Raw genomic sequence first — 18,507 nt, 5'->3', positions numbered from 1 at the left:
AATGAATTTTATTTTATTTTATTTATTTTAAAAATCAAATGGCATTTCAGCCCTCGATATAATAGGGGTTAGTTAAAAGAATGAAATTGGAGTTTTATTGTAATAGGTACTTCAAATTCACATAAAACCTTCATGGTTAAAGATTTTTGAGTGAAACTTTTTTCAAATGGTACAACCCCGACTCATGAATGCATCTTCACCATTATTGCTACAAGATAACGCGAGACCTCATACAGCACGAGAAACTTTTTAACTCTACAGGAACTGCAATTAGAAACCATTCGTCACCATCCGTATTCGCCAGACCTTGCTCAACGGATTACCATTTTTTTCGTGATTTGGACAATTTTCTACGTGATAAAAACTTTTCTTCCCAGGAGGCAATACGAAATGCTTTCACACAGTTTGTAGAATCTAGATCACCAGAGTTCTATCGCAAAGGCATAAATGACCTCCCTATTAGATGGCAGCAATGTATAGATAATAATGGTAGACATTTTGATTAAATAAATATGTTAAATGAAAAAAAAGGAATTTCAATTTTTTAGTACAATTTTTTTTATGGCTTATATGGGTGGACGAGCTCACAGCCCACCTGGTGTTAAGTGGTTACTGGAGCCCATAGACATCTACAACGTAAATGCGCCACCCACCTTGAGATATCAATCAGTTCAAAGATCTCAGTATAGTTACAACGGTTGCCTTATCCTTCAAACCATAACGCATTACTGCTTCACGGCAGAAATAGGCGGGGTGGTGGTACCTACCCGTGCGGACTCACAAGAGGTCCTACCACCAGTAAAAGGCAAATCGGCAATTTCATACTTTAACCCCTAATATTAATGAAGACGCATCCAAAGCACGTGTCGAATAGCGCGAGCCGGTGGGTGATGCCCACGGTCCTTTGTGTCTAGATACTGAATCCCCACGAGACATACCTAAAGTCATCTTGCAGCACATCGGTGATTTCCTTGATGTCTTCTTGCGTTATGGTCCCGGTCGGCGATATGCTCTTGAAATGGTAGAACAGGTCCGCGTGCTCCAGTAGCAACTCCTACAAATAGTTATTTTACAGTGACCATGTTGAACGCACACTCGATCCCATACTAACTTGGGTACTACAGCGGTACCAACATTATTCAAAACTAGCTTTTTCCCGCGACTTCGTTACTTTGGCATAACGCGAAATTTTACCCCCCACTTTATTTACGTAGAAAGTGAAAATATTTTTAAATAATAGAATGTTAGAGCTATTTTAGGTACCAAAACCACGCTTTTTAACCGACTTGAAAAGAGGAAGTTATCAATTCGACCATAATTTTTTATCTATGTATGTTCACCGAAAAAATAAACCGATTTTGAAACATTATTTTTCTCCTACCTACGCCGAAAGTTCGGTTTTCCTCCTGCCGTACAGGGAAGAAAGTGTAACTTTTACATGCGCGTTAGTGTCTACGTCTGCTCTCACGCACCTAAAATTCTCCGCCATTGTTGTGCTCGGGTAATTTGCATGTTTAGTGTGAAAGTGAAATAAACAAAAGGCAATAAAATTTAATAGTGAAGTATTAAACAAAGATGAGTTCATCAGACAGTTCTAAATTCAATTAGTAGTAGTTTATTTAAAAATAAAAATAAACAGTTAAATTGTTTTTTATGAGTATGTGTAATGTATTATTACAGTGCCCATGTTGAACGCACACCCGATCTCATACTAACTACAGCTGGTTACGGCGGTACCAACATTATTCAAAATAACCGTATTGATGAAATACAATCTCAATAAAATAGTGGTTATTTACTGAGGATTTTTCAGTGGACTTTTTGGAAGATCCCGAGAAGATACGCCCAGCGGCTTTGTTTTATTTTCCCACATTTGTGAACTTTCACAGGTACTAAATAGTTAATAAGCCACCGTTATTACACATTTAAACCTAAAGAAACGATATTGTAATAATGTAATATTGTAACAGTTATAATAAAAATAAAATGGGGTGACCACACTGTCAGTGTATAGTAATTTTACGGTACTTACATATTACAAAAAAATTAAACGTGTCGACCCAAATTAAAGTAACAAAGTGTATATTGTTAATGTTAAAATGCTTTCCGACTAATTACAAAAAACACAGCTTAAATACTCTCTAACCAATTAAACTAAGACATTACGGTTAATTAATTATATTTTAAAATTTACTGACAAATTGAAAGTGAATGAATTTTTTATTGCTCTTGTACGCAGACGAGCATACGGCCCACCTGATGGTGAGTGGTTACCGTCGCCCATGGACTTCAGCAATGCCAGGGGCAGAGCCAAGTCGTTGCCTACCGTTAAGTACTCTCCACAAGCCTCGTTTGAAGAAGGACATGTCATAGCGCTCGGGAAACACCGTGGAGGGGAGCTCATTCCATAGCCGGATGGTACGTGGCAAAAAAGACCTCTGGAAACGCGCTGTAGAAAACGCGGAACGCTTCACGATTTTGCGTGTCATACTTGCGCAGGGGCTGAAGGACAATACCTGAAAGTTGTGTTTCGCCCGACGCTGTATCTGCCTCTGGTGCTGGTCGTAGACCCTCTGCTGTTGTTCTTCGGAGAGGGCCTCGTAGCACTCCCTGCCCATCAGCAGCACGCGCACCTCCGACAGCTGCTTCCCAGGGGTCACGTACCCGGTCTCCTCCAGGAGACGTTTGAATTGCTGACACCATCTGTTAAGCATCATCCTGTCGTGGTGAAACTGGAAAGGCTTCCGGGCCAACACTAATTCTTCAATCATAAAAAAAAGATACTCATTTCTATACGTGACTCTCAATAGGCATTAACAGACCATTATGACTGTCGGTACTTGAACCATTGTACCGTGGTTCACTTGCGGACTAAATAATAATAATAATAATAATAATAATAATGGTTGATTCGAAGTAAGTATCAGTAGAATGGAATATTTTAAATGTATTAAACTAATATTTTTTTTAAATAAATGTATCTTTTTTATATGTATGGTGTTGTTAATTTTCAGTATGTTTCAATAATACTATGTACACATATGGACTTGTTGTCTGAAATAAACGAAATCATTAATTAATTAATTCATTCATTCATTAATTCATTCATTCATTCATTCATTCATTAACATTAGGATCCCATTCATATAGATTATTTACTCACTCATAATTCCTCTGCTCCTCCTGGGCTTCGTGAAGGAAGGACTTGAACACCGCAGCTGCCTCGTTCGTCTCCAATATCTCGTAGGGTATCTTCTGCGACTGACCGAGTGTCTAAAATAAAGGATAATAAATAATCTATATATACGTAAAAGTGAATTGTTGTTCGTTAGTCTCGCTAAAACTCGAGAACGGCTGGACCGATTTGGCTAATTTTGGTCTTGAATGATTTGTGGAAGTCCAGAGAAGGTTTAAAAGGTAAATAAATATGAAAGTGCTCGGAATTTAATAAAAATAACAATTTTGTTTTTCCTTTGATGTGTGTCCCCTCGGACGGATTCCTTTTGTTTGTTTTATGTTTATTTTATACAAAAGTTTAGGTCTTTTATTTATCGTTTGAGGCATTACGAAGTCTGCCGGGTCAGCTAGTAAGTAAATAAATATTTACTAACAATCACGCCACGTTAACTGGTCCCGTACTAAGTTCGTAAAGAACTTGTGTTACAGGTACCAGATAAGGTTAATAAATGTACGATTTTTATTATACACATACAGATATTTAATATACATACATAACCTTGAAAAAGACATTTTTTACATTTATCATACAAATATCTTTCCTTGGCGGCATTTGAAACTGCGACCCCCTTGTGTAGTGACCATGTCACTTACCACTACACCAGACGGCCGATTAGCCGTTATTAGGATAGCTTATCAAGTTTCTGTGCAATCACAGGTCACAGTTTCGACAGTAATGTATTGTATATTTGGAATAGGATAGTAAATACAAGTTATAAGCACATGAAAATAGCTAATAAAAATATACGACATAACAATTTTATTATAATATTTTCTATTTTATTTATCTTATGCCTAGTCGAATGTATGCCTGGTCGGGCAATAAAAAAAATTTAAAATTATTTTTCTGTGAATTTAACATTGATTAATGTAATCATTATTTTTCAAAAATCCTTTAGCTATTTCTGCATTTTTTTATTGCCTTTGTAGGCAGCCGAGCATGCGGCCCACCTGATGGTGAGTGGTTACCGTCGTCCATGGACTTCAGCAATGCCGGGGGCAGAGCCAAGCCGCTGCCTACAATATATATGAATATAAGCTCAGCACTAAAACGGTTAACCAGTGACAGAGTTTGTTTGTGCACCTGATAGCGAGTCCTCTCGCCGACCCGCAGCGTGGTGTCGATGGCGAGGGGGCTGTCCAGCTCGGAGCCGGTCTCGGAGCACGAGTCGGCGCCGCGGCCCTCGCTGAAGTACACCGAGAAGTCGCGGTGCAGGCGCAGCTGCCGCACCACCACCGGCCAGTCGCTGGAAAACAATCCGTAACGATCTACATTAAAGACCATATTACAACAAATCCACCTCGGACTTAATTGTATACAACATACTTTTGAAGTGAAACTTCTAATGCGACTTCCAGCAAGGTAGCGTTAAACGTTTAACGCTACCACGGAATAGAAAGAGACAGAGAGAGCGTGAACGCGTGGCACTCGAACGCATGCGCGTAGTAGACCTGTTGCAAGCCAGCGCGAGCGATAGCAACGGATAGCGTTCAATATTTTATTGAACTATCATAAAAAAAAATTTTTCGATCTATAATTTAAAAAATATTTAATATAAATGTTGAAGATGTCGCATTTCTTATACCACAGCATTCCCTATTACAAGAGCAATCTGATTTAAAGATGAAAAATGAAGAACACCACAATACTACAAATCGAAAAAGAAGTTTCACTTCATTCACGTGCACCGAGTTGCACGCGCACCGTTTTTGTTATATTTTTGCTTTTATTATTCAAATTAAAAAATAACGATTGACTGTCGAAGTGTCGACCCATATATTTGATAGCAAATTTTTATTTTAGTTATTTCATTTACTTCAGATTTGCATCCATATTAAATTCATAAACAATGACATTTCATATAGCACATCAAAATTAAATAAAAACAATAACTACACATTCGAAATATAATAAAAATAATGATGATAATAAAACAAAAAATTAAATTAAATGTCAAAACTACCATAACCTAAAGGGATAATAAAAAAAAGGTCATTACATATTCAATCAGTTAATATCCAAATTTAAAGACTGATAAAAATATTGACAGTTTTTTTTTTAATTGTTTAAGAAGACTTACTTCTCTTGTAGTTCTTCGGTGGGCAGCTGGAGTCTCGCCAACACTTGAGGCAGCTTGGCGAGTTGGTTCCGCAGCTTCTTCGCAGAGCGCTCCTCCTTGAGGCGGCGCACGTGCCGACGGAACACGACCTGCCAAGGGACATGTCAACGAACTGTCACAACAGAACATGAAGGACAAAGAATAATATAAGTAGTTTAAGTATATTAGTGATCCCTCGGTAGTCGAAATTCGACTATAAATTATTTGAAATTATAAATTAGTACACCATTATGATTCTATCCATTTATTATTACCATTATCATTATATGATTCTGAGGGCTTTCAGTGACACATCAGCAATGAAGTATGCGACTAAGAAGAGATGATTCTATTGTCAAAGATATTACACTTCTTTAATCACAGATTTCGCCAAGACTACACTTCAGACAAATATGAATAAAGACAAAACAATATTTAATCTATTCTCAATTTGACCACAGACTATAAGCAATAAGAAAAATTTGACAGTAAACAAAATAGTATGCAAGCGTGTGTGTCAAAAACATGGTAGTGTAAAGATATTTTTTTTATTGATTTATTGTAACTTTTTTTGCATAATAAAAAAAAAATTAACATTCTGCAGTCCTTCTCTATATTCTCTATAAGTATGGGAAGTTTCAAACTCCTCCGTCCGCGCAATTTTCGTAAAAAGTGGTAACAACGTTTTTGCTTCACGTATTAATATACAGATAATATGTATTATATGAGTTTGAATAAGTGAGTTGAGCATAAATATATTGACCAAGCAATTCAAAAAGATATTTTTTTCTGTTTGTAAAACGATTGTTTCTTTCGTCAGGTTTAATATTGAGGAGCTTTAAGTTATTGTCATAAATAAATAAAATTGGAAATAATAATTTTTCCAAAAGTTAAAAATTATTCTGTGAGTATTTCGAACATTGGGCGTTATAAATAAGTTCATATTTCGTACGATCGTATATTAATTACTAAATGAATTCACACAGCACTTACTTGAGTACCATCATTCCCAAACTGTTGAACAAACTTAATCCACTCCGCGTGATGACAAAGCCTCTTGCTCACAGAAGACCATAATTCTCTGAAGGAAAACAAATGAAAGATATTAATTTTCTGTTTTCTTCAAGATATAGATTATTGAAATTTCAAGGGAAACAAGACATTGCTGATCAGATGTAATTGAAGAATTGTAATTTTTTTTTCAATTCCGATTTTAATATCTTAAGCCTTAAAGCGCACTCCTTAAAGTTTAAAGTACGTGCTTGAAGGAAAGCGTACTTTGTCCTTTTTTAGACTAAAATTTAAATTTAATTTTATTAGATGATAGTAGGATAAATGTTTAGTTAAGCCAATTTTTTCTTTTTTTTTGTTACGCTAGTAGGCGGACGGGGACAGGGCCCGTCTGACGGTGAGTGGTTAACGTCGCCCATGGACTTCAGCAATGCCAGGGGTAGAGCCAAACCGCTGCCTACCGTTAAGTACTCTCCATAAGCCTCGTTTGAAGAAGGACATGTCATAGCACTCGGGAAGCACCGTGGAGGGGAGCTCATTCCAAAGCCGGAAGCTACTTCAATTCTAAAGGTGCTATATATGTGTATACAAGCGACTAGACGTAACACTCACTTATGATCCTCGACGTGTATCCGTATGAGCTGAGTGAACGCTTCCGTCACGAAGTCCAAAGTTTCCCGCCTTATGCGCAGAGCCTCCGCGTAGTTCGCCACCTTGACAAGACCAAACTGTTCAGGATTTTCTCGTATGTATAGTTCATGATCGAAACAAAGAATGCGGCAGAGTGGCGTATTTTGCACGCACGATCCAACATCCCAACTACTGTTACGATTCAAATTCTGAATTTCATGTTTTATTTATTTATTGTTGGATGGACGAGCTCACGGCCCACATGGTGTTAAGTGATTACTGAAGCCCATAGAAATCTACAACGCAAATGCCGACACCCACCTTGAGATTCGATTTCAATGGTATCAGTACAATGGCTGCCCCACCCTTCAAGCCGAAACGCATTACTGCTTCACGGCAGAAATGGGCAGGGCGGTGGTAAATACCCGCGCGGACTTACAATACGTCCTACCACCAGTAGATCATGCGGTATTGCACTAATACTACAACTCACCTTGATCCTCGCTTTCGACTTATCAATCATCTGGGCCAGCAGGAAGAACGCTTGGTCCACATTGACGTTGTCGTGGCTGGACGTCTCCACTATCGGTATGGAACCTTTGAACTCTTTCCTTTGAACTAAGCGTTCGGCCTCCCGGACTCCCTGGTCGCAAGCCTCATCGTTTTTCGTAGTCACCAGTACAACCGGCTTCTTGAGCTTGATTATATTCTGCAATATGGCCGCTATAATTTCGTTCTGTAACAATTATAAATATACACTTGTCACGTATGTGTGAGTGTCGTGGCGTGAAACCTCTTTGACAGGACATAAGACCTACAACGACTGGACATAGAGATTTGGCAAGAATTCAAAAATAAAGAGAGAAATGGAACGAGGGCGTACGTGACTAGCGGCAGCCAGTACATTTTTTGACTTCTTAAAAGGCGGACACAAACGAGACGACAAGGAACGAATTGACCGTTCTCATGTAAGACGACAAAAGAAGGAATCGACCGTTCAAGTGATCCTTCGACCGTTCAAGTGATCCTTCGACCGTTCAGTGAGAAAGCAACGCTGTAGGCGACTGAGGAGTTAAGGGCCCATTTCATTTTGAACTTTTTTATTTATTGTGCTGATAGGTCAACGAACTCACGGCCCGCGTGATGTTCAGTGGCTATAGAAGCTCATAGACATCACAATGCCACCGCCAACCTTGAGAGATGATATCTAAATTTAAGTTCTATCTATCCCACTTTAAAAGCTCCAATCTACTATTGCTTTGAATCATAAATAGGCAGAGTGCTGAGACCCCCTCGCATGGGATTACAATACTACCCGTAACAGCCAATTATCGCATGAAGCATGCCGGTATTATACAAGATCGTGCGTGCGAAGGTGATACAAAAGGGTGGTCACGACCCTCAGCAATGAGGAATACGACGCAAGGACGATTATACACAAAGAACACTGTTCACATTTTCCGATAATTCCCTAGACCCCTTTTACGACACTCATGGGATGAGATGGGAATGTTGTTCTAAGCGGCCGGCAGCCTTGACCGAAGTCGAATTTCGCTTATAATTGCTGTCCTTAAAACCGCGACGTGTGCCGGTCACCATCCTCGGCGAACCCGTCGCCTGTGCTGAAGGGCTCGACGAGTAAATTAACTCATAAACACAGCCCACTGAGTTTCTCGAAGGATCTTCTCAGTGTGTAGCGTTTCCAAACCGGTGGTAGATTCTGCGAAGCATTGTTCTTGCTAAGGCCAGTTTTAGCAACACGCCCAGTTTGAGCCCCCTACTAGCTCGGTGAATCTAGGAAAACCCCTCAAGGTTACTAGAATAGGACGTACTAGCTCGGAATCTAGAATAACCCATCAAGGTTACTACTAGAATATGTAGGAAAAAAAAGCGACACGTCAATCTCGCTATGATGACTCCAGAACCAAAACTAACAAAACAAAACGTTACATCAATCATACCTGTTTCTCCCAAGTCCTCCCCGGCACCAGGCTGACGTCATAGACACACATGAACCCGTCAACGGTGAGCTTCCCTTCCGGCATCAGTTTCTGCTCGTACTCCTTCTCTATGCCGAGCTGGTTCTTGCACACGTACATGTATTTCTCGGCCGACTGGAGTTTCGTGGCGACGCATCGCTTCACGTACGGTTCAGTTTTGCCAACTACAAAAAAAAATCAATTATTTATATCATTTCAAAAGTTCAAGGTCATCTCTGCTGCAAATTCCAAGAGCAGAATAATCAGCGAAACAAATTCAGCGCTTTTTTTTGTTGAATAGCAAACGCAATAGCTAATGATATATTTATTTTGTATATTTAAAATAATAATAATAATAAATAATAAATAAATATTTACTAACAATCACGCCACGTTAACTGGTCCCGTGATAAGTTCATAAAGAGCTTGTGTTACAGGTACCAGATAACGGATATAAATGTAAGATTTTATTATACACATACATATATTTAATATACATCCATAACCCTGGAAAAGACATTTATATTTATCATACAAATATCTTCCCTTGGCGGGATTCGAACCCGCGACCCCCTTGTGCAGTGACCATGTCACTTACCACTACACCAGACGGCCGTTTAAACAATTACCAGACACAATTTAAATAACATTAAGCGAATTAACGATATTATGAGTTCAGTCGATTTTAATCTTTAAGTACATTATTATTATAATCTATATTTATTTGAAATCTTACTAATTATATACTATATTTAAAAAAACAATATATAAAAATAGATTTCCGCTGATGGCAGTGTCTCCGACACAAACCACATATGGTTAGGAGTCCAGAGTGACAAAACTCCTAACAATGCGCGCAGTATCGAGGATAACTGCCTTCTGTATCAGGCCCCTAACCCAGCTGGATTTTTTTTATCGCTTAGATTGGTGGAAGAGCTCTGGTGTTAAGTGCTTACTGGAGCCCATAGACATCTACAACGTAAATGCACCACCCACCTTGAGATATAAGTTCTAAGATCTCAAGTATAGTTACAACGGCTGCCCCACCCTTCAAACCGAAACGCATTACTGCTTCACGGCAGAAATAGGCAGGGTGGTGGTACCTACCCGTGCGGACTCACAAGAAGTCCTACCACTAGTAAAAAAATATTATTAATATGATATTATTATTCTCATTTCTAATTTAAGTGAAGTTCACCTTTGAACGGCTGAAAGCACGCATCGTCCACAAACTCGGTCTGCTCGACTATCTCGAACCTGTACTCCTGATCGTCGTTCTCCTTCTGCACGTTGCCCCAGTACAGGAAATGATCGTTGTTCACAACGCGCCCGCTGAAATCCGACTGAAACATACAAACACGTGTTCATCATGATGTTGTAGGACGCACACCGGTATTGTCATATAGCATAATCAAGTATTTCCCGTCCTTTTTTTCCCCCTACCTATGCAGATAGCCTTGAGAGGCTATGCGTCGCCTTAACTAGTAGGTGAGCTCACGGGGCTCAAACCGGATGACGTTGCTAACACGAACCCTAGCAAGAGCCGTGCTTCGCAGAATCTACCGCCGGATCGGAAATGCGACCCACTGAGAAGATCCGGCGAGAAACTCAGTGGGCTGTGTCTGAGGGGTGCCCGTCCGCTTCTAATATGGAGATATCGTAATATCACGACACGTCCCTACGGATTCATCAGATCCACTAGCCTTTGCATTAGACGCCTTCAGCTCTAACACTAGGAGCAGGCTAAAAAGGAAAGGACCCCGGTAACCGCAACTTAACCCATGCATCAGCTCGCTGAGTTTCTCGCCGGATATTCTCAGCGGGTCGCGATTCCGATCCGGTAGTAGATTCATTCGCGAAGGAGCTGCTCTTGAGTTTTGAGCAAATCCCACCACTCCTAGCTGAGCTTTTGCTCGCCTCGTAGTAAGTAAGCACTTATATAAAAATTTATCAGTTTATTAGGAGAGAGTAATAAACTGAGACATGTTTATATAAGTGCTTACCTGTTACGTCACAATCTGTCTTGGTGAAACTGGAAAGGCCTCCGGGCCACCAGAATCCTTCAACCCTAAACACAAAACAATATCAAGAGGTGAAAAGCTATTTGGTTTAAGGGACATTTTCACAACTTCACAGAAGAGCGATTCAAAATTTAAAAAAGGTCAAAAAATATGAAAACAAAAACACTTCTTCGTCTATTTGAAGGGAGTAGTAAACTTAATTGAAGTTCTATTAAAAACATCGAATCGTTGATGCTAATACTAAATAAAACGGACCTTTGATTACAAAGATAATGGCCGCGTGTTAAGCGAAATGTCGCTTAAACCAAACAGCCTTTCGCCCTGCGATATAATAAACTAGCGACCCGCCCTCGCTTCGCTTCGGAAACTGTAATTTATTATTGATTTCTCCACTATTTAATAGATGTTATTATACATATAAACCGTCCTCTTCAATCACTCTATCTATTAAAAAAACCGCATCAAAATCCGTTGCGTAGTTTTAAAGATTTCAGCATACATAGGGACAGACATATCTTTGTCTTATACTATGTAGTGACGCTTCATTCAACTAAAAATGAGTCGTCTATTATCAAAGGCGGCAATCTGTACATTTGGACAAAAAAATTTTTATTGATATGTCAATACAGATTTATTTGAATATAATCGTCTCCTTCAAAGAATACGGTTCAAAACCTGCATTAAATAAAGGTTAATAGTTAACCTGTTATTTATCTAAGATGTCGTTCCGAAGAGTTTTGTGACTGCCGATGGAATACAAAGTCAATAATTCGTTTTTCTGATTTACCAATCATTGTCCAAAAGTCAGATTGCCGCCTTTGATAATAGTCGACTCAAATATTCTGTGACAGTATCGGTAACACTTACCTGACTCAGAACGCAAATGTGATCGACGTTGTAATCATCGGCGTGGGTTCGAACAAACCTGTTACAGAGGCACGACTTGCCCACGCCTAGCTGCCCTTTCTCCTTTTCCGTACCTTAAATAAGACAAATTATTCCTTGAAATTCGAACGAAGACTCGTAAATTATCTTGAAATCTACTAAAATAACTAAATTCCGATAACTGGTGGTAGGACCTCTTGTGAGTCCGCACAGGTAGGTACCACCACCCCGCCTATATCTGCCGTGAAACAGTAATGCGTTTCGGTTTGAAGGATGAGTTACCCGTCGTAACTATACTGAGACTTTAGAACTTATATCTCAAGGTGGGTGGCGCATTCACGTTGTAGATGTCTATGGGCTCCGGTAACCACTTAAAACCAGGTGGGCTGCGAGCTCGTTCATCCATCTAAGCAATAAAAAATATAAAAAAAAATCTAATAATTAAAAATCACTAAATTAAAAAAATATATGAAATTTAAAAAGTGAGTGAATTATATTATTATTATGTGCTTGCATTTATTTTAAAAATGAGGGACATGTTGATTTAATAACGATATTATTTAAAAAAAGTTAAGAAACGATTAAAGTATTACATCTCTTATTTAATAGCTATTAGAACTTTTGGATTTAACTTATGTTCATTAAGCGGAAAATTCAATATGAGAATGAAATGAATTCAAACGTTGTCATTGAATTAAATCGAAGTGAATTATTGCACCAAGAGGTAGACGCGCCTTGCGCGAACGTCTAGCTGAGGACCAGCTTATTTTTCACGATCAAGATGATTTAAATCAGTGTTTCTTTTTCATAATTCATAATACACAATATGCAACCCAACAATGATGAAGTTTATATTATTGAATCTATTCATTATCATTATTCAAATTAATACATGTGAGTTGCTGCCTCATGTTTTTAGGTCCTTGATTTGCCCAGTTAAACTTTCTTTAGTTGCCATTAGCATATCAAGGAATATTTCAGGACCATTGATAAGTTGAGTGAGTAAATTCAACAACAGGTTCCTTAAATACTTAACAATAGTCAGAATAAATTCTGGCAAGTTTGATCAGGTAATAAGGAGAATTGTAAGACAGAATAGGTACAATGCAATAACCACTACAAATCTCTATTTTTGTAAATTCCAGTTTATAAGGTTGGACCACCTTAATGCAAATTAAATTTCAAACTCAGAACAGTGAATTTATGTATACATTGCAATATATGCTCCTACTAAATAAGCCATAATAGTCTAGTGCAACAAATTGGTAGAATTCTGGCCTAAATTTTAGCTAGCAAACTGCCCTCTAAAATTATTTAGGAAAAAACTTATATGTTAATCTCTGTTTCATAACATTCAAATAATCCAATGATATCTAAACAGATGTTAAATTTTATGAAAATAAATGATAACATCATAAATACATAGAATCATAATATGATTCATATCAAAAGTGTATCAACTTACTCTTGACAATACAAACAGTTTTTTGAGCACACAAACTTTAGATGTGGAAATAGTGTTGATGACAATATAACAATAGATTAAGGACAATCACAATATGTTCAGATGTGATTATATTTTCCAAAACTCACACAAGTTCAACTACATTATGCATTTGAACCAATTTTGGGAAAAAATCAATTAATTATTACTTTTAAAACTAAATGACTTGAAGTCATGACTAAATGTGGGTATACTTTGAAAAACATGTTTATTTTTTATGGTGTATTTTTCAAAATTACAACATCATTAAAAATGTTTCCATTTACCGACCTGCATAATTTAATTTCTACATCTAATGAGAATGTCAACGTTTTTATTTAATATTATTTTCAACTGCAATACATAGATTAATTCAGTTCAAGTATATTTCCAACAATTACTGTACTTGCAACACTATAAAGTACTAAGCACACAACAAAATTACCATAACAAATGCACTAAGTTTCCTTTCAATTACAAATGTTGAAATCAATTGTTGCTCTCCTTATTTAGAAATTGACAGCATTGTTGCTGGATACAAAACCTCTCTTGCACAATACAAGGCATTTATCTACAATTTAAGTGTACCTACGCTTTAATTTTCATAAATTAAATTTAAAACAACATAATCTCATAATGAAATATGATTAAGTTACATTAATATTGAGAATAATAAAATTAATTAATTAATTATATTTGTTTGTTAAAATGTGTTACTTGCTTACAATCCCATCAAAATGTGGATGAACGTAAGTCTCAGTATATTATCAGCAGTATCACAAATTATAGTTTCATGTCCAATCATTTTTGTCACATTGCACATTTTGCATGAACCAGCATTCTACCTATTTGTTCCGATAAGAGTAATTAATTCAAATTCATTAGGTCTTAGTCTGATGCAACTGAGTTTGATACACTTGTGGCCCGTGTGTGTGTGTGTATTCATTGATATTCACTTTTTGGTCTATGGACATCAATAATCTTGACACCCAATGGATGTGAATGCCAGTGCTTGTCATCTCTACTATTAAAAAGCTCGTTCCTGGGGAACATTGGAAATTATGCACTAGTGTTATTTTTTGTTCAATCTTATTTTGCTCTACTCCAAAAAAAGTCAAGTCTTCCCTATTACTTTGAATGTGAGCATCACACCTACAACAAGTCAGGGGTGCGGACTATTGGGAACAAAATCTATCACACAGTTAAGAGAAAACATGTTTCTTTGCTGTTATAATACTTTTACTAATCACGAGTTTATTATTGATATTTCAAATGCTGTAAAGTTTTTGAAGGCACAGACATAAATGTAGTTGTAATTATTAACTGAGATTTTCATAACATAATCCATAAAAACTATTGACCTGTTCCTGTAAATTGGAAGAAAAAATCTCAAAGGAACCATTTACATCTCATTTAATATTATACTAATTAACATTCAAAACAATTCAATATCATTCAAATCAACCTTTTTTAATTTTTTAGTTTTCAGATTTATTTCATACATGTAAACATATCAATGATGTATACTTGTAATATGTCTTTTTTACAAAATTTAGTTAATTAATCTGCAGTATGTATGAAACAATTCAGGTCCTGAAGGTATGATAACCATGATAATAATATATAGAGTAACACAAAATAACTAGGCACCAAATTTTACCTAGTAATTCAATCAAAGTATAAATCATGTTCAGTTCATATAAAATAGTGATTTGGATCACTATTTTTATGTATTGAAACATTATTTTTATAACTAGTTTTTAAATTGTTTTTATTATTAATGTCTGGATAGTCTGGTATTTGAACAAAGAATTTAGAAATTGATAAATTTAGGTGAAAATAAACAGAATGAAAGTGGTAGTTATTTTTAAAATTGTCGAGAACTTATATAAAACATCAACAAAATGTTTTCCTATCAAAAATACTCCATACTTTATTGTATTTTAAAGAGCATATAAAGAAATCCAGATAAAGTTATAAAAATACCAAATTGATACAAACTAAAGACAATAAGGACACTAGCAATAAAATATAGCTCTTAAGTATGTATATTTCGGTGGAAATCTGTTCATAAAACTATAAAACAAAACCCTTTTTTTATATATATCAAGGCACTCAAGCAACAATGAATTTTTATTTCAAATAAAAACAAGATTGACAGAACACTTCTTAATAACTTCTGGTAACCTATATTACAACTATTTAGGAATATTAAATTGCACTTACCAGACAAACCAACTACAGATATGGTAACCAGCTTCCCGCCAGTATTATCAGATTTTTTTGCCATCTTTCCAGAATTTATCACACACTTTGATCACAATAACTTTTTCAAAATTTTCGTAACATTCTTCATAACACTAAAACAAAATATGTCAATCTTAGAATGTTTAATAATCTAGTAGCCCTTAAATTGTTAACAATAATATTAATATTACAAACAATGAGATTCATGCAAAAATGATGTATTAGTTTAGGATAAAATTAGGTTTTTATGATTAACGAAATAATCATAACAGAATTGATGTAACAAGTTTAACAACAAGACAAACTCGTAACTGCATGTAAGGACTCGTCAATCATAGATTTGCCAGATGTGCCGATTATGTTAAAATGACGGCTTTTCACTTTAACGAAACAAACGTCTTATACATTTTAGATAATAATTATTGAACATGAAAATCGTTGACTTTGACCAAAAAACACTATCATTTAATAATTAAAAAGCAATAAAAACCGTCATCCCTTCTATTAGCCTGCCCTTTGAGACACGAATTATTGCGTTTTAGAATTATTCTTTCTACGAGCTAACATAGTTTTATACATGTCACATTTAAACTTACATGTTGAAACTTTTGTAAATTGATTACTTTACATTTTCCTTTAATTCTAAATGATTTCTAACTAAAAACGCAAAATTCTTGACACAACTCGCTTTCTTAGCTTTTATTTTTTTATTTTTTTACGGCTATTGGCTACAAGACTTTTAGCCCCTCTCAATTTTCTTTGTTTTGTGGTGGTATTACTACCAAGTCTGCCATGCAGTCACAGAATGCTTTGAGAAAGTGCCTAAAGATTCCATTGTTCATCTTCTTACTAAGCTATCAGACAACTAGCTGTCAAGCTTGAGTGGATTCATTTATTTTATGAATTTCTTGTTACTACTAACTAACTCCTAATAAGGTAGCTCTTCAACCACCTGGTATCCATCCATGCTACTGCAAAAGTGTGAGAAAAGTAAACAAACCTCCCGGAAGTGATTTTTTAGGTTTTTTCATTAAAGTTTTGGTTCCATCTCGTTTCATTCCATAATATATTTTTATATTTTTTTGCCCTTATGGATGGACGATACATCTGATGATAAGTGGTTACTGGAGCTCATAGACTTCAACAATGTAAAGCGTGAGAAATGAGTTCTAAGGCCTTAGTTTTTAGAATACAACGGCTGTTCCACTCTTTAAACCAAAAAATAGACAGAGTGGTGATACCTACCGGTAAGAACTCAGTTTATTTACATTTCCTTAGTTTAGTTTTTAATTTCTTTTTATTGCATAGATGGATCAAAGTGAAATGCTATCGGACATTATAGCCATTACAACATGAATGCAATACCATAACAGCTGACGTCTACAAACCAGAAATCTTTACTGCTTTGCGGCTGAAATTACCCCGAAGGTGGTCCTGTAAGCCCCCACGGCAATCCATGGATATCTGTGGGGGTTGACACGACACAAATGAAACCGCAAAATTATAATTTGCGTAATTACTGGTGGTAGGACCTCTTGTGAGTCCGCGCGAGTGGGTACCACTTTTTTTTTTTCCTACCTAAGCTGACAGCCTTGAGAGGCTATTTCAGCGTAACCCTAACGTTTGTAGGTGAGCTCACGGGGCTCAAACCTGATGACGTTGCTAACACGAACCCTAGCAAGAGTCGTGCTTCGCAGAATCTACCACCGGACCGGAAACGCGACCCACTGAGAAGATCCGGCGAGAAACTCAGTGGGCTGTGTCTGAGAGTTAATTTACTCGTCGGGCCCTTCGTCGCAAGCGACGGGTTCGACGAGAACGGTAACCGGTGCTTGAAGTACCTAAAAGCACCGTTAGTGGATCGGGAGGATCCGAGATGACGTGTTTTGGGCAACGTCGACTGCTTTCCATTCTGTCCGCAGGATCGGGAATGTAGTTACCGGCGGCCACGATGAGAGGGTTCTCGTGTCGTGCTGCTTTATCGAAGTGGCGCATCGACGCCGACTGAAGATACTTACTGATGGACTCTAAGTCCAGATCGTCATGGAGGTCGACGTTCCTGACGAACCACGGGGCTCCGACTGCTATCCTGCAAAAACGGGATTGAATAATTGGAAAGGATTTTAAGTGAGTACGGGCCGCGTGAGCGAACACTACACTTGCATAGGTCATGACGGGGCGTATGCAAGTTTTGTAGAGTGTCACCTTATTTCTAAGGGACATTTTACTTCGCCTGCATAACATCGGGTAGAGACGTCCTAGAATGAAGGCGGCACGGTCGCGTACCGTCTTGATGTGAGGGCGGAATGTCATCCTACTGTCGAGGGTGACGCCTAAATATTTGACCTTCGGGGCCCACGGTATGGGCTGGTCGAACGTCGTGATTGGGCGAATGGCGGAAGCGGAGGTGTTGACGTGCCTAGTCGGGATGCTCAGCGTGGTGTTCGGAGGACGACCCCTTTTGAAGAGCACCGCTGTGCTTTTCGTGGGGTTGATGTCGATGCGCCACTTCCGGAACCACTGTCCCATGGTGGTAGCTGCGGTCTGAAGTCGTCGATGAAGCAACGCCTTCTTCCTACACGAGTAGTAGATGGCGGTGTCATCGGCGAAGAGCGCCAGATGGGTCTCCGGAGACCGGGGTATATCATTGATATACAAACTAAATAGTAACGGGGAGAGGGCGGAGCCTTGCGGGACTCCGGCTGTGACGTGACGGGGCCAGGAACGCGTTCCCTCGACTCGATATCGGAACGAACGGTTCGACAAGTAGTCTCGTATGATGAGCACGAGTCTGTCTGGCACTCCCATGTTATACAGTTTGTATATCAAACCGTTGTGCCAGACTTTGTCGAACGCCTTCGCTATATCGAAGAAGAGGGCTCCTGTCGGAATGGATACCACTACCCTGCCTATTT

General features: G+C 37.8%; 1 protein-coding gene across 3 annotated transcripts in view; it reads right to left on the bottom strand.

Moving 5' to 3' along the window:
• The window catches only part of LOC101742582 (rho GTPase-activating protein 190), a 46,693-nt gene extending 30,365 nt beyond the window's left edge, over positions 1 to 16,328 (bottom strand). For all 3 annotated transcript variants that reach the window (XM_038020847.2, XM_012697900.4, XM_038020848.2), the window contains exons 1-13: positions 16,189 to 16,328; positions 15,572 to 15,705; positions 11,845 to 11,957; positions 10,155 to 10,299; positions 8,939 to 9,141; positions 7,471 to 7,713; positions 6,960 to 7,060; positions 6,330 to 6,417; positions 5,319 to 5,446; positions 4,322 to 4,484; positions 3,164 to 3,273; positions 2,517 to 2,703; positions 939 to 1,054 (exon numbers count right to left, since the gene is read on the bottom strand). In XM_038020847.2, coding sequence (XP_037876775.1) covers positions 939 to 1,054; positions 2,517 to 2,703; positions 3,164 to 3,273; positions 4,322 to 4,484; positions 5,319 to 5,446; positions 6,330 to 6,417; positions 6,960 to 7,060; positions 7,471 to 7,713; positions 8,939 to 9,141; positions 10,155 to 10,299; positions 11,845 to 11,957; positions 15,572 to 15,635 — 1,661 coding nt within the window. In that variant the 5' untranslated portion in view covers positions 15,636 to 15,705; positions 16,189 to 16,328. The remainder of the gene's footprint in view (positions 1 to 938; positions 1,055 to 2,516; positions 2,704 to 3,163; positions 3,274 to 4,321; positions 4,485 to 5,318; positions 5,447 to 6,329; positions 6,418 to 6,959; positions 7,061 to 7,470; positions 7,714 to 8,938; positions 9,142 to 10,154; positions 10,300 to 11,844; positions 11,958 to 15,571; positions 15,706 to 16,188) is intronic.
• Between the last annotated feature and the right edge of the window lie 2,179 nt (positions 16,329 to 18,507).

The sequence above is a fragment of the Bombyx mori genome, chromosome 27, assembly GCF_030269925.1.
Source record: "Bombyx mori chromosome 27, ASM3026992v2".
NCBI lineage: Eukaryota > Metazoa > Arthropoda > Insecta > Lepidoptera > Bombycidae > Bombyx > Bombyx mori.
The sequence above is the reverse complement of the archived record's forward strand: the minus strand, read 5'-3'. Positions and strand labels throughout refer to the sequence as shown.